At 40.2% G+C, this 12,726-nt stretch overlaps 1 protein-coding gene across 8 annotated transcripts in view; it reads right to left on the bottom strand.

The window, feature by feature from the left end:
- Nucleotides 1-1,669: 1,669 nt before the first annotated feature.
- Nucleotides 1,670-12,726, bottom strand: part of PCNX1 (pecanex 1) — an 89,971-nt gene continuing 78,914 nt past the window's right edge. For 7 of the 8 annotated variants that reach the window (XM_057366819.1, XM_057366775.1, XM_057366800.1 and 4 more), the window contains 3 exons: nucleotides 12,255-12,691; nucleotides 10,732-10,872; nucleotides 1,670-7,255 (listed from right to left, as the gene is read on the bottom strand). In XM_057366819.1, the coding sequence (XP_057222802.1) occupies nucleotides 7,115-7,255; nucleotides 10,732-10,872; nucleotides 12,255-12,691 (719 nt within the window). In that variant the 3' untranslated portion in view covers nucleotides 1,670-7,114. The remainder of the gene's footprint in view (nucleotides 7,256-10,731; nucleotides 10,873-12,254; nucleotides 12,692-12,726) is intronic. The other variant, XM_057366793.1, reaches the window with a different exon arrangement.

Here is a 12,726-nt window from a genome sequence, read left to right on the forward strand (position 1 = left end):
TTAGGACTCGACACAGCCCCTCAGGACGCGGCACAGCCCCCGGGACGCGGCACAGCCCCCGGGACGCGGCACAGCCCCTCAGGACAAGACACAGCCCCCGGGACGCGGCACAGCCCCTTAGGACAAGGCACAGCCCCTCAGGACGCCGCGCGGCCCCTCAGGACAAGGCACGGCCCCTCAGGACAAGGCACGGCCCCCGGGAGGCTGCCCGGCCGCCGCTCGCAGGAGCAGCTCCAGGCGGGAGAGCAGCGCTCGGGCCCCGCGGTTTCGCACCGGCAGCTCGGCGAGCCGTGAGAGCAGCGGCGCCCCACCAGCACACGGTGTTCTGCCGCGGCAGCTCGGAAGGAAACCCACACCAGCTTCTGATGATTCACGTAACTGATGGAACCAAGGAGCTCTAAAAAGTGCCGGAACCCAAGTATCATCTTTCTATACGAGTTATGGGTCAGAGGAAGGCCAGTTAAAAATACGATAGAGAACCATCTTTAGCACACAAGGAAGGAAGCCCTGCAATAGGCATTACACTCACACACAGCAGGTRGGTGAGGTAGAAGACCCTGCTCCCGGGTCCTACATGGGCTCACAGGGATAGATTCGTTGAATATGTGAACTGGATTTTYCTTAGGCCAAACTACACTTGGAAATAGCCTCCAACCACTAACCAGGGCACCATTCCCCCAGCTTTTACCCACTGCAGGCCTGTGGCTGACAGCAAGAAACAGTGGACTACAGCAAAAATCTTACCCTTTGACACACCCAAATCAGTCTTGAAGTGCTGCTTGTCCTTTTTTGATACTGCCAGCTGAAAGCTCAACTGCTTCTGATAAACACTACAGTTACAGAACTTTTGATCTTTTCACTGAGACTGACTTGCTTATGTTTAAAAAAAAAAAAAAAAAGTTGTTCTTCCTTAAGGCAAGTGTTCTTACTTGCATTCTCCTCTCATTCTTAAATTGTGGCCAGAAGCAGCTATGAGGCAACTCTCACAGGCAAACAGTAGAAAAGTTGCAGATACTTTGTTTAGGTAAAGAAAACATCCAATCTTTAAAGAGGCAGAGCTGTCCAAACAGCCTTGTTTATGGTAGAAATGGTTTTTCAGACTCCAAGGGGCAAGATGATATTGTCTCTGTGTGAACATGAAGAAATTTGAGAGAATGGACAGCAGCTGAGTATTTTTAAACTAGTATAATTAACTCTGTCACAAAATACTTCATGTAAGCACACTGGTCATCAGGACTTCACCCAATGCTGCATCTGGCTATCAGAACAAGGACAGCAGAAAATTAGAAATGGCCAATTAAACCACACCAGGTAAGGTATTTCCCTGCGAAGTATGAAATATGAAAAGTTACTAAACACAAAGACAGTACAAGAGTGTTCTGGCCTTCAAAAACATTCAAGAGAAGGTAAATCACAGAGAAAATGCTTCAAGGCAAATYGTTTTAACTGCAGAAGAGAGGGCATGCTGCACTTATATATGTAAAAGCATGAAAASAGGGATGATGCTGGCAGTAAAACAGGAATGTTATTCTTTGCATAGCTACAAGAGAATTTTTCATCAAGAGAATCTTTCATTAAAGGATAATTTGAGTAAACTTAGAAGTCGTTATATCAAATTTGTGAAAAGGACATCTTATGAGAATGTAATTGTGCAATAAATGACAACAAGTGAAAAAAAGTTTTTTTTTTATTTCTCAGTGTTTCTCCACTGTCAATACTGTCCTTTTGCTGCAACATGTTGCAAAAAAACTCTCTGCCTTTTCCATTTTGAACAGCTACAATATTTACAGGCTGTTTCCAGTAACACACGCAGACACATACACACTCACAGACACGCAGGTACATATATCCCTATCCCTGGCAAGGTAACCGTTTGCTGGTAGAGGCAATATATATTTTCATTGTCCATTAAAAACCAAAGCCATCCACTCATTAATGCTCTACTCCCCTCTCTCCATTTCCTAACCAGCAGCTATTGTCAAGCTTTTGGGGGCATCTGTGTAAGTAGTTACATACCCAGCKATTTGATTGCCATCTTTCAAAGTTGTGGCCTAAGTGTACTGGGATTATCTATTCAAACTGTACATACCAGAAGTCATAAAAATTGCTCATATTCAAATGCTTATGACCAAGTGATGTAGGTATACTCCCAAAATCTTTTGGGGCAGCCATCTTAATCACCATTTTAGAAATACGCATATCATGCTGGGGTGAAACAAGTCACATGCTTTACCTTCCACCAAGGTGTTATGTACCCACTTTTTTACTAAGGCACCAGGAATTACCAGTATAATTTCTGAAAGAGTGCAGCGCCACTGAATGTACTGCATTATATTATCAAATAGCAAGCCAGACAAGAAAACAATAGATGCCTATATAATAGGTATAAAATTCCTTAATAAAATTAAGTACATAAAACCTGTGGTGGTACAACCCCAAATCCAATATAAGTTGAATAATACTGTTAACGATAAGAAATTCAATTTATCCAGCTCCATTTTGTGAATGGAAAGTTCTGTAATTAAGAAAGATCATTAAAGCAGTGTCTTTGCTATCTACACTCCTAGGYTGCATGGTGATGTGTGTATTATCAGCGAAAGCTGATTCAGGCATAAGGTATCTCTTGCCCCCTCCTTGCCTAAATCCAAAGCTTTACGGCCTCTTGCCAAAGGCATGGACACAAGTGCCACAAGTCATCATCTGCCACCTCACCAGTCACTCCAGGCTTCTCAAAGAGTTCTTCAGTTCACAAAGGCATTGTGAATATGGGATGAGGAATGACTAGTGGTAACTGCACTCTTGACCAGAAAACGTAATGACCACTCCGAAACMTGCCAGATGTCTGAGGCAAAGTGGGTAGGACCATTCAGCGTACATGGAATTACCTCAAAAATAACCATCACCATCATCTTCCCACAACTTAGAACCATCCCACAYATGCCTGACCATGAGAGATYTCCAGAATCCATCCAGTGATGGATCCATGCAGTATCAAACACTGCAAGTAGCACAGAAGTCCAGGTGTCATGAGTGGTGTCACATACACAGCTCTAGRATTTTGTTTGCTTTAATCAGAACATTTTAAAAGATTTGATAGGGAAGTGAAATAGGAGGAGGTTTTTAAAAATCAGGTAGTACCCATTTTTACTAACAAACAATCTGATTAGTGGTGTTTTCAAGCCTTTTTCTGCAACTGAGTGTTTTAGGGAGAAGTTCTTACATATGTACACATAGATACCACCTCCAAAGGAATCTGAGAGAAAGAAAATAGACTGGGATCCACCCGAAGCTTACAACAGTGGGATTGGACTTAACTGGAATGTTCTTATGGCAAGAGARCATCACAATGCAAGTGGACAGAGTAAAAGCAATCGTCTATAGGGTTTTTTTCTGAAAGTCCAGAAAGATCTAAAAAAATCTGCTCTATGGTTAAGACCAATTTGGACTGACAGGATTAATTTGAAAATATCCATCTTTTCCATCCTTAAAACAGGAGAAAAATATTACACACCAAGACAAAGGCCAAGAAAATAAAAGATTAAATTATCTCCATCTAGAACACAGGCTTCCACAGACAGATTTATCCTGTGGGGAGTGTGTCCACATGGCCAAGAAGGCCAGTGGCATCCTGGCCTGTATCAGGAACAGTGTGGCCAGCAGGACCAGGGCAGTGATTGTCCCCCGGTACTGAGCACTGGGGAGGCAGCACCTTGAGTGCTGTGTCCAGTTCTGAGGTCCCCTCAGTTTAGGAAGGACATTGAGATGCTCAAACATATCCAGACAAGGGCAACAAGGCTGGTGGAGGGTCCGGGGCACAAATCCTGAAGAGGCTGAGGGAGCTGGGGTTGTTCAGCCTGRAGGAGGTTCATGGGGAACCCCAGCATTCTCCACAACTCCCTGTAAGGAGGATGCAGCCTGGTGGGGATTGGTCTCCTCTCCCAGACAACCAGTGACAGGATGAGAGGACACAGCCTTAAGCTGCACCAGGGGAAGTTTAGGCTGGACATTGGGAAAAAGTTCTTTACACAGAGTGTGACTGGGCATTGGAATGGGCTGGCCCGGGAGGTGGTGGAGTCACTTTCCCTGAAGGCGATGTGGCACTCAGTGACAGGGTCTAGTTGACAAGATGGTGTTTGGTCATAGGCTGGACTCCAAAGATCTTTTCCAACCTAGTTCATTCTGTGTTATTCTGAATTAGAACAAAACAAACATTTTTGTCACAGTGCACACTGGAAATCCAAGACAAACTCTGTACAAACCAACATACAAAAATCTTAATGAGTTCAGGAAAAATTTTAAAGAGTTAATTTTCTAAAGCCTTAGGGAAGAAGAAAATTTCAACTAGGTGGCTTCTGTTGAACAGATCTGGAATAGGTATGAGCACTATGTGAATGGCTTCACAACAGATGTCAGCTGAGTATCTGAAAGGAAGTGTTAACCTGTTAACTAGCCATATAAAAAATCTATCTCCTGAAGGCAGCACAMCAAAAATCTTACAATTTATGAAAAATACAAGTATTTGTAAATTCTCTTTGCCCTTTAAAAAAAAAAGTCTCTTTCTTTGTCTGCTGTTCACTGATCTAATTCCATGCAGATACACATATGCTCTAAAATTTCCACATTAACGAGCCATTAATTCCTATCATGTCTATAACCAGCAATGGACAGTGTCCTTACCTTGCCCCAAAGAGTGAGATTGTTCAGTYAGGGTAAACATACTGAAAGTTGTTTCAGTCAAGTTTAAAATAAACCAAAACAAAAACAAAAAAAAACCCTAAAATGATATATTTTGGGTTTTAGTCATTTGTTTACCTCAAGGCTTCAGTCCAAGGGAAAAAAAAAAGCCTAAACTCCTGTGCAACTGATGTCAAATGGGGGACTTATTTTCAATGAAACATCTACCTTTTTAAATGAACCAATGCTCCTAGTGATGCAGAAAACCCAGAGGGTTAATTAATTAAAGGGGTATTTGCCTGAAGGACATAGAATAAAACCTTAACTAGAAGGCCTTCAATTCAAAAYTTACACATTTTTTTCATTCCTGATAGCAGCATTACCAGACTGCTACAGAAGTTTCATCTACTGTACTACATTTTCACATATGCAGGAGATGAATTCAACAACTCTATAATGTGTACATATGATAAATAATTTTGCTCTTCCACAGTTTTAAGGATGGCAGATCCAGAACTGTGCATTTATACGATGGTTAAATGGGACTGCATATAAATAAACCAAATAGTAATATGCAACTGTAAGATGCACAGCATTTCAAGTTTGCATAGTATATGATGCAAGCAAGATCCCAGAATCATTCACTGGGAACAGTAACTGGAATTGAGTAGCTACCAGGCACACAGACTTACCCTTTCATGGCTAGATGGTATACACTGACTTGAGCTGGGATACCAGTGTTCCTTAGGTAGCTGTTTCTTCCTTTTTCTTCCTTTTTTTCTTATACCATATAATTACACTCTTACATTAGGTACATAATGGACAATGTTTCTCTGATGTCAGAGAATTAATTACAATAACCTCTGGGGTACATCAGAAGTTTCTTCTGGTTACAACACATAAATAAGTGGAGGTGACTGGGAAGAAGATGGCTGCTCCCAAAAGCTAGAACTGTATGCAATTTACCCACAGAGTCCTATATAATTACAGGTCAGAAACAGGAAACAATCACAACAGGTACATTTTTTTCTTATGGATTAAGAAAAGTGAGTCACAGGAACTGCAAGTCAAGAACAAACCAGTTTCCCTCTCACACTCCCATGATAGTTCTGAGTTACTTGTTTCCCTGAATACACACTTTTAAAAAAATACAATAAAACCTAGGATATGTAACACATGAATAATTCAACTTCACAGTTATAAATACTCAAATTACACTTACATAGAATATATAATCACAGAAAATAAAATTCAAGTCATAGAAAAGAATGAAGACTAAAGGGAAAGAAAAGGCATGGTGGTAMAAGTGATACAAGTTTAGGGCTGTGCCTTCTATAAAAGATTGTTAAAAGTAGAAGTCAAGTTCTGTTGGGTTCTTTGTTTTGCTTGGAGTTTTATTGTTGCAGTTTTTTCTTTTTAAATTGGAATAAAAAAAACCTTCAAGCATCCGTGAAGTAATCATGGACCTGAACCTCCCACTACAAAACTAAAACCACCGTGTCTGCCAGAGAAGAGCCAATGAAACAACACAGCCAGCTCTGGGTGTAAAGAAGCAAAGGAGCTATGGCTAGTGAAAGGAGGACAGATGCAAAGTCATACTGGGGCCCACTTTAAAGCTAGACRTGTTGTACAGGTTTGAGGTACCACTGCCACCACAATAAAGTCTGATGTAGTACAGGGATACTCAGGTGCTTTTCTACACATTTGTTATTTTACCATTTATTGTGAAGAGGATGCAGCAAATGCACTTGTACGAAATACAGAACATTGAACCAAACCCATGGCACAGCCCTTACCATCAACATGTATATGGAGAGGGAGGGGATTAATCCCAAAGGCAATTTAAATAATGGTATTTTATATACTTATATTTATATATATAAATAAATGTTCTCAGCAATCTCAGGGTTGTTTTTAGTGCATTGCTGTAAAAAAATTAGTGCAGTTCTCATTAATGTTTAGCTCATAAGGAATAAGAATCTATACATCTGTTCAGTCTCTTCTTGCCACACCTGAAACCCTTACACTGTTTCACCAAACTGAAGGTTTGTAGTCAATTTCTTAAAATAAGGTGGATGAATTCCACACACTCTGTGACAAGACATGGCAATTTTTGGCAAAACAATTAGAAAAATATGAGGTGCTCTGATCTTAGAACTGAAAAGTTTGTTGATTTAAAGCATTACGCAATGCATAACAAAATTTATAAACAAAAAGATATGTCTCAACAAATCTATCCTTCATGCAAGTGTTTCTTCAGCAGCTAACAACTTAAAAAATTTCTTACACTTGTTTATTTGGGGAAAGGGACTTAGACAAATCTGTGTTTCAAGTCCTTTCCTACAACCGGACCAAAGTTTCATGTCCTGGGAGCTGCTTCTTCTGGACCCTTCTCTCTTCTGAGCCATTGGAGAAGGGGAAGTTTCAGTCTCAAAGAGATTTACACTTCAGCCCCAAGTTCAAGGACTCCAGTTTCAACAACAGCAACATATTTATCTTCAATTTGAACCAGCAGGATGGTTTTATCTATATGTGACCGACTACTTGGATCTCTGCTGCAAGGCACCCAGCGGTGAATCACCTGGGGGAAAAAAACACCAAAGTATTAATTAAATGTAAGCTCCATAGGGAAAGTTATGGCTGATAATTCAAGACCTTTAATGGGCCAAAGGAGCAAAAACGTAGGTGCTATACTGACTTAGTTGCTCATTTTTCAGTGACAGCATACCCACAGATAAGTTGCACACTGAGTCTGACTGAAGATCTACAGCTTAAAATCACATTCAGGTCTTTTACAACCATTTAGGTCATAAAAGACCTCTAAGATCATTGATTCCAACTGTGAGAACAGCCACCTTACCAGAGAGCAGCCAGTCTGATTTAGATTTCAGTAGGAACAAAAACCTTGACCCAAATCAGAAACAAACAGTTCATCCAAAGGGAGTAACAACTGAAAAAAGTGCACACACAGTTTTGAGATATTTTGATGCTCAAATTGTAATACTCTTAAAATGCCTCAGTGTTGTGCAGCACAGAACTGCAGTTTATCAGGAGCCRGGTGTAAACTACTGTCTCTTCTAACTTAAAGCCCTTGCCCTAAGTTTTTCCCCTATGCACTGTGAATTCAAGGTTGATCTTCTAAATTAAATTATTCAAAGATAATTTTAAATTAAAAATATGACAAAGAAGAAGGGGTTCAGAAACAGTGCTACAAATTCCTGTATCATACTCCTTTGGATCTACAGAATTCAGGTACTTTGATCTGCTGATTCCAAGGATCCTGCCTGGTATCAACTGCCAGGAGGTCCCTTTCCCATGGAGGTCCCTTTCCCATAAAGGTCCTTGTACAACCTTGCATGTCTCTGCACAGCTGCCTCCACAAAAATACACCCTTAACTTCTGGAAGCCCCAAAGGAACCATAAGGATGCTCCACTAATATGGGTTAMATAGAAATAGAATTATCTCAAGTTTTCCAGTTATGGGAAAAGAACCCTTAATTCAAGACTAAGTCAAAAAGCAAATAAAACTAATTTGTACAAASTCCACAACAGTAAAGTTTACAAAAGTCATAAAGGGAAAAAAAGGACAGAAAACCACAAGTGATCTCTGTCTTTCAAGATCAGATCCAAGAGGCACTCACTTAATCTTCAGTACACCACCCAGCTACAACTTCTCTAATACTGGGCAAAGGACATTTAGCTTTATCCACTGCATGAGAGCTATGCTGCATAGATACAGGGAGAGCATTTTAGCCAGGGAAGCATGACATCTTTAGTTCTCTGTGATGCAACACTGTGATATTTAAGTGGTCTATTCAAGCCTGACTTCAAAGTGTGTCCATATAAACTTTTTATGCTACTGTATGGAATGAGGCYAGAAATATCCTATCCCCAGATACAGTAGAACATTTTTCAATGAAATCCCAAGTACTACAACCTTGTTGTCTGACTTAAAATTGGTGCCTTTGAGACAGCTAAGGGCATCAATATTACAGCTCCTTAAAAACTGTGTATATGCAAATAGTTTGTACTAGATTAAAACTCATTTTGTAATAGATTAAAACTCATCACTGCCATATTCCCACACTCAGTTCTATCATGACTGGCATTTATTTGGTCCCTATAAATGACGGATAACATGCAAAATTATGTCACTAGGTAGTCAAGAGGTGGTAAAAACCTCTTGGAGGAAAAGGGTCCTTCTACATCCCAGTATTATGTATCATAGAAAGATAATGCTGGGGATACCTTCTCAAAATCTGGAAAAAGTAGCTACATTACAATTTCTTCGAAGAAACCTTATAATGTATTTCTACCTTATAGTTACTTTGTACTGCACACTTAGCAAGATAAAAAGCTAAGTTAGGAAAAATCCTTTTTTCTATGCAGCAGCGAAGTTTTCAACTACTGAGTGCTGAACTTCATACTGAGAACAGACATAAGGTAAACTGCTTGATGAGCAGCAACTCAGCAGGTAAGAATCATTTCTGCCTATTTGCAGAAAGGACTTCAGTCATAGGGTCAGAAAGGGAAGACTGTCCTGAGAGCTTTGCTGACACCAGTATGTTTAACCACAGGCAGCTGAAGCAGGCAGTGGAAACTACATCAAGTTAAATCCTTTCCTCCTGATTGCACACAAGATAATCTGGTGCTTTCCCCCCTTTCTTGTTAGGTTAGAAGATGCTCTTCTAAAAAAACCTGCCAGTATGCTGTACCAAAAATAGATGAGAAGCATTCAGAACAGCAGCTTACTCTGACCTTTAAATCCTCTTGTATTAATCTTTCTATAGCATCAATCACTGTACATGTCAGCATGCTGCAATTCACAAAATAAACTCACAAACTCCTGAAAAAACTGTCCATTGATACCAGGCAAGAGGACTTATTTCAACATAACCCTTTACATTCACCACCTTTACAACACTCTTGATCTGCAACAGTATGTCTGATTCCAACATAACTAAACATTTACAACAGCATTCTACTCACAGGTRTTACCTACAACGTAACTCTACTACCTTAAGAGTGGACTGTCAATTCTGATAGATTCCCTCCATGAAAAATTGTTTTTCCAGGGCCCTTTCTTCATGTACATACAACAGCAAGGTAGATTCAGCATACACCAGGTAAGTGGCATATCTCCATTTCTTACCTGAACTTTGCACATCTATCCAGTGATGCGGASTTTCAAATGGTAAAATCTATCCCTAAATGCAATTTAGGTAAGCAGTCAAAGAAATTTCTCCAAAACTGATAYATTACAAATGAAAATACTTGTATTGATAAAGCAAACCTGACTCTTTCCTCTATCACTAAAAGAACACTGGAGCACCTCTACAGACATCAAGATCTCAAAAAAAAAAAAAATTATGCACACCTCAGTAAAAATAAAAAAAAGCTTCAAAGACCACACTGAATTTTTTGCTCACAGAAAGAGCTTAAATTGGGAGATAACTTTTCTAGTCAATGCAGTGAATTTTTGTAAAAGGTAGATGTAGCACCCCTAGGGAGAGACTAATTCCAAGCCATGGAATTTCACAAGTTTTAGTTAGAACAGATTTTTTTCTTAAAGGAAGCACTTATCATCTATCTAGTATACAATAAAGAGACATCTAAAGACAATCTCATTTAGGTTTATTTTGGTCAGAATAATTGAAAACTAAATRCTGTTAATCTTTCAATTAAGGACTTGTTAAAAAATTAATCTTCCTTATTTATTCAGGGATTGAAGTTTAAAGAAAAGAAAATGAAGGTTGGATGAATGAGTGCAATGACYGAGAGATCATGACAAGAGCTAAAAGAAAGCAAGGAAGGCGAGGCAGCTGACAACATTTGAAACATCATCCTGCATCTTTTGCACAGAGTTGCACAAATATCCCTCAGCTTCAAGCTAGGATTTTAGACCCGCTCTTCCAGCAACAGTGACTTGGAGGACAGCTGCTGATCTAACTTAACTACTACATCAATCTCTGGCATTGACATATGGCAGACTGCCACAGAATCGAGACACTGACTTTTTTTTTAAGGTTAGCTTGTCAACTTCTAAGCAAAACTTACATGGCCTTCCATGCCTTCCTGAGGACTCCAGTCTTTCCAGCTGTTTCTTCCAGCTTTTAGCCGTATCACCTCATCTGGCCACTGCAGCTCTTTCCTTTTTGACACGTTGATCCCTTCCAGTACTTGACTGGGATCCATTAACTATAAGTAGGAATTGAGTTTTGACTGTTAGTTCAGCCAAAATTTAAAAGAAACAGATAAACTGTAATCTTTTGCATAATTCCAGATAACTGACTGTAATCCACTGAAATTGATGTCTGACCAGTTTCAAGGGTGGAAGCTTGAGCTCCAGGCTTTCCAAGCCCAAAGAGCACTGAATTTGAAAATGATGTTGTTGCTTCAGACACAGCTGACAATATGTCAGCTCACTGAAGCAACAGCTCTGCTTCACTTCCCCATTTTTTTCACTTCTATTGGCTCAGAGCAGGGTTGGGGAGCTGGCACAACATTAGCACTGGYAGCACACAGTCTAGTAGCAGGGAAACGTTAAATTATGATGAGCTGTTAAAATCGGCTCATTACTTCTTACAGAATATCTTAAGAAAAAAGGTCTTGGAGAAKTCATTGTTAGGCAGAAGTAGTATTTATCTACTAGCATGGTTAGTTGAGACCCACCCCATGTTTTGAAGTAAACTGGCCTTTCCACAGGGCAAGCAGGAGAAAACTCCTGAAAACTTCTTCCTATTTAAGGACAGAGAGAACTCTGTAATGTCCACTATCCAAGGGCACATGTCCATTTTATCCTCCTCACACAGAAGATTAGTAAGCAGCATCATAAAAGGGCCCTTGCCTGCAAACAAAGGCTGCTAAACACAGACCTCAAAAATTAACTTTGCCCACTATGATGCAATTTACTAAGGATTATTCTAAAATGAGGTGGTAACAGCAATGAAATCATGTTTATTATGATGTAACTTCTTAAATACATTCTGAGGTTTCCCAGTAGTATAAYGCCAAAGATATGTAGGTGGGGCTAATAAAAACTAAGAAAGTAAGAATACAAATTCCTGGATTTTCACAAAACAAGTAAGGCTGCCATGATTAACTTAGTCAACARTGTACTGCTTGCTGCTCAGTAAACCCTGAGGCCGATATAACCAAAGAATAAATACATATGCAAGTGAAAGCAAGTATTTTTACACTTACTTTTGCAGAAAGTCTACTTGGCTTCAAAGAAAAAAGCTTTCTACCCTGCAAATGAAGCTGTTTAGCTTTACCTGCTGTAATGTATTACAGGGAAACTAAGTATGAAGTGAAACTGAATTCCACTGATACTGAGACTCTGATACTCTCAGAGCTTCACTACAGCAAAACAAAAACAATGTAAACAAGGGGCATACAGGAAGGCTGGTTGTCCAAAAAACTTTTTCTTTACATTAGTTCTCGAAACATAACTGCACAGAAAGTGTATACCAGATATTCCAGAATGGGTATTTATAAGGAGCTATTTCAACAACATAYAAAGGAACAACTAATAAAAGCACATGGAAACACAGGTTAACTTCTTCTTCTAGACTATTCACCTGGATTCTGTAAATAACGTCATCCTTTTTGGCTTGCATTTGATTTGAAGGGCTTGCATTGCCACCAGACTGAGTTTCAGCTGCATTACTCCCTCCTTCTGTCCCTAGAAAGCCCACAAGGGCATGCTGTTTACAGGCTGGGATGCTTTGGCTGGAGCTGCTAGAAGAGGGCAGTCCGTGCTGCACGCTGACCCCAGTCTGGCCAGTAGGTTCCATTTGGTTGACCATAGACAGGCGGGACTGGATGGATGATGGGAGGTTGCGAAGGGATATCTGACTGGTGGAAGAGCGCCGGCAAGGCACAAAGCCTGTTGTGGATGTGCGAAGAGATGAATGACGACTGCCGTAGCAATAGGATGAATGGCTTGCGACTGAGGCACGGGCAGGGGAATGTCTGACAAGGCTGGACTGCACAGAGTGAGAGCTGTGACTGGTGCCTAAAAGTAAAAGATACAGAATCAGGAAAGTTTGA

This window comes from Malurus melanocephalus, unplaced genomic scaffold (genome assembly GCF_030028575.1).
Source record: "Malurus melanocephalus ecotype Western Australia unplaced genomic scaffold, MMel_1.1 scaffold_2, whole genome shotgun sequence".
NCBI classification, from domain to species: domain Eukaryota; kingdom Metazoa; phylum Chordata; class Aves; order Passeriformes; family Maluridae; genus Malurus; species Malurus melanocephalus.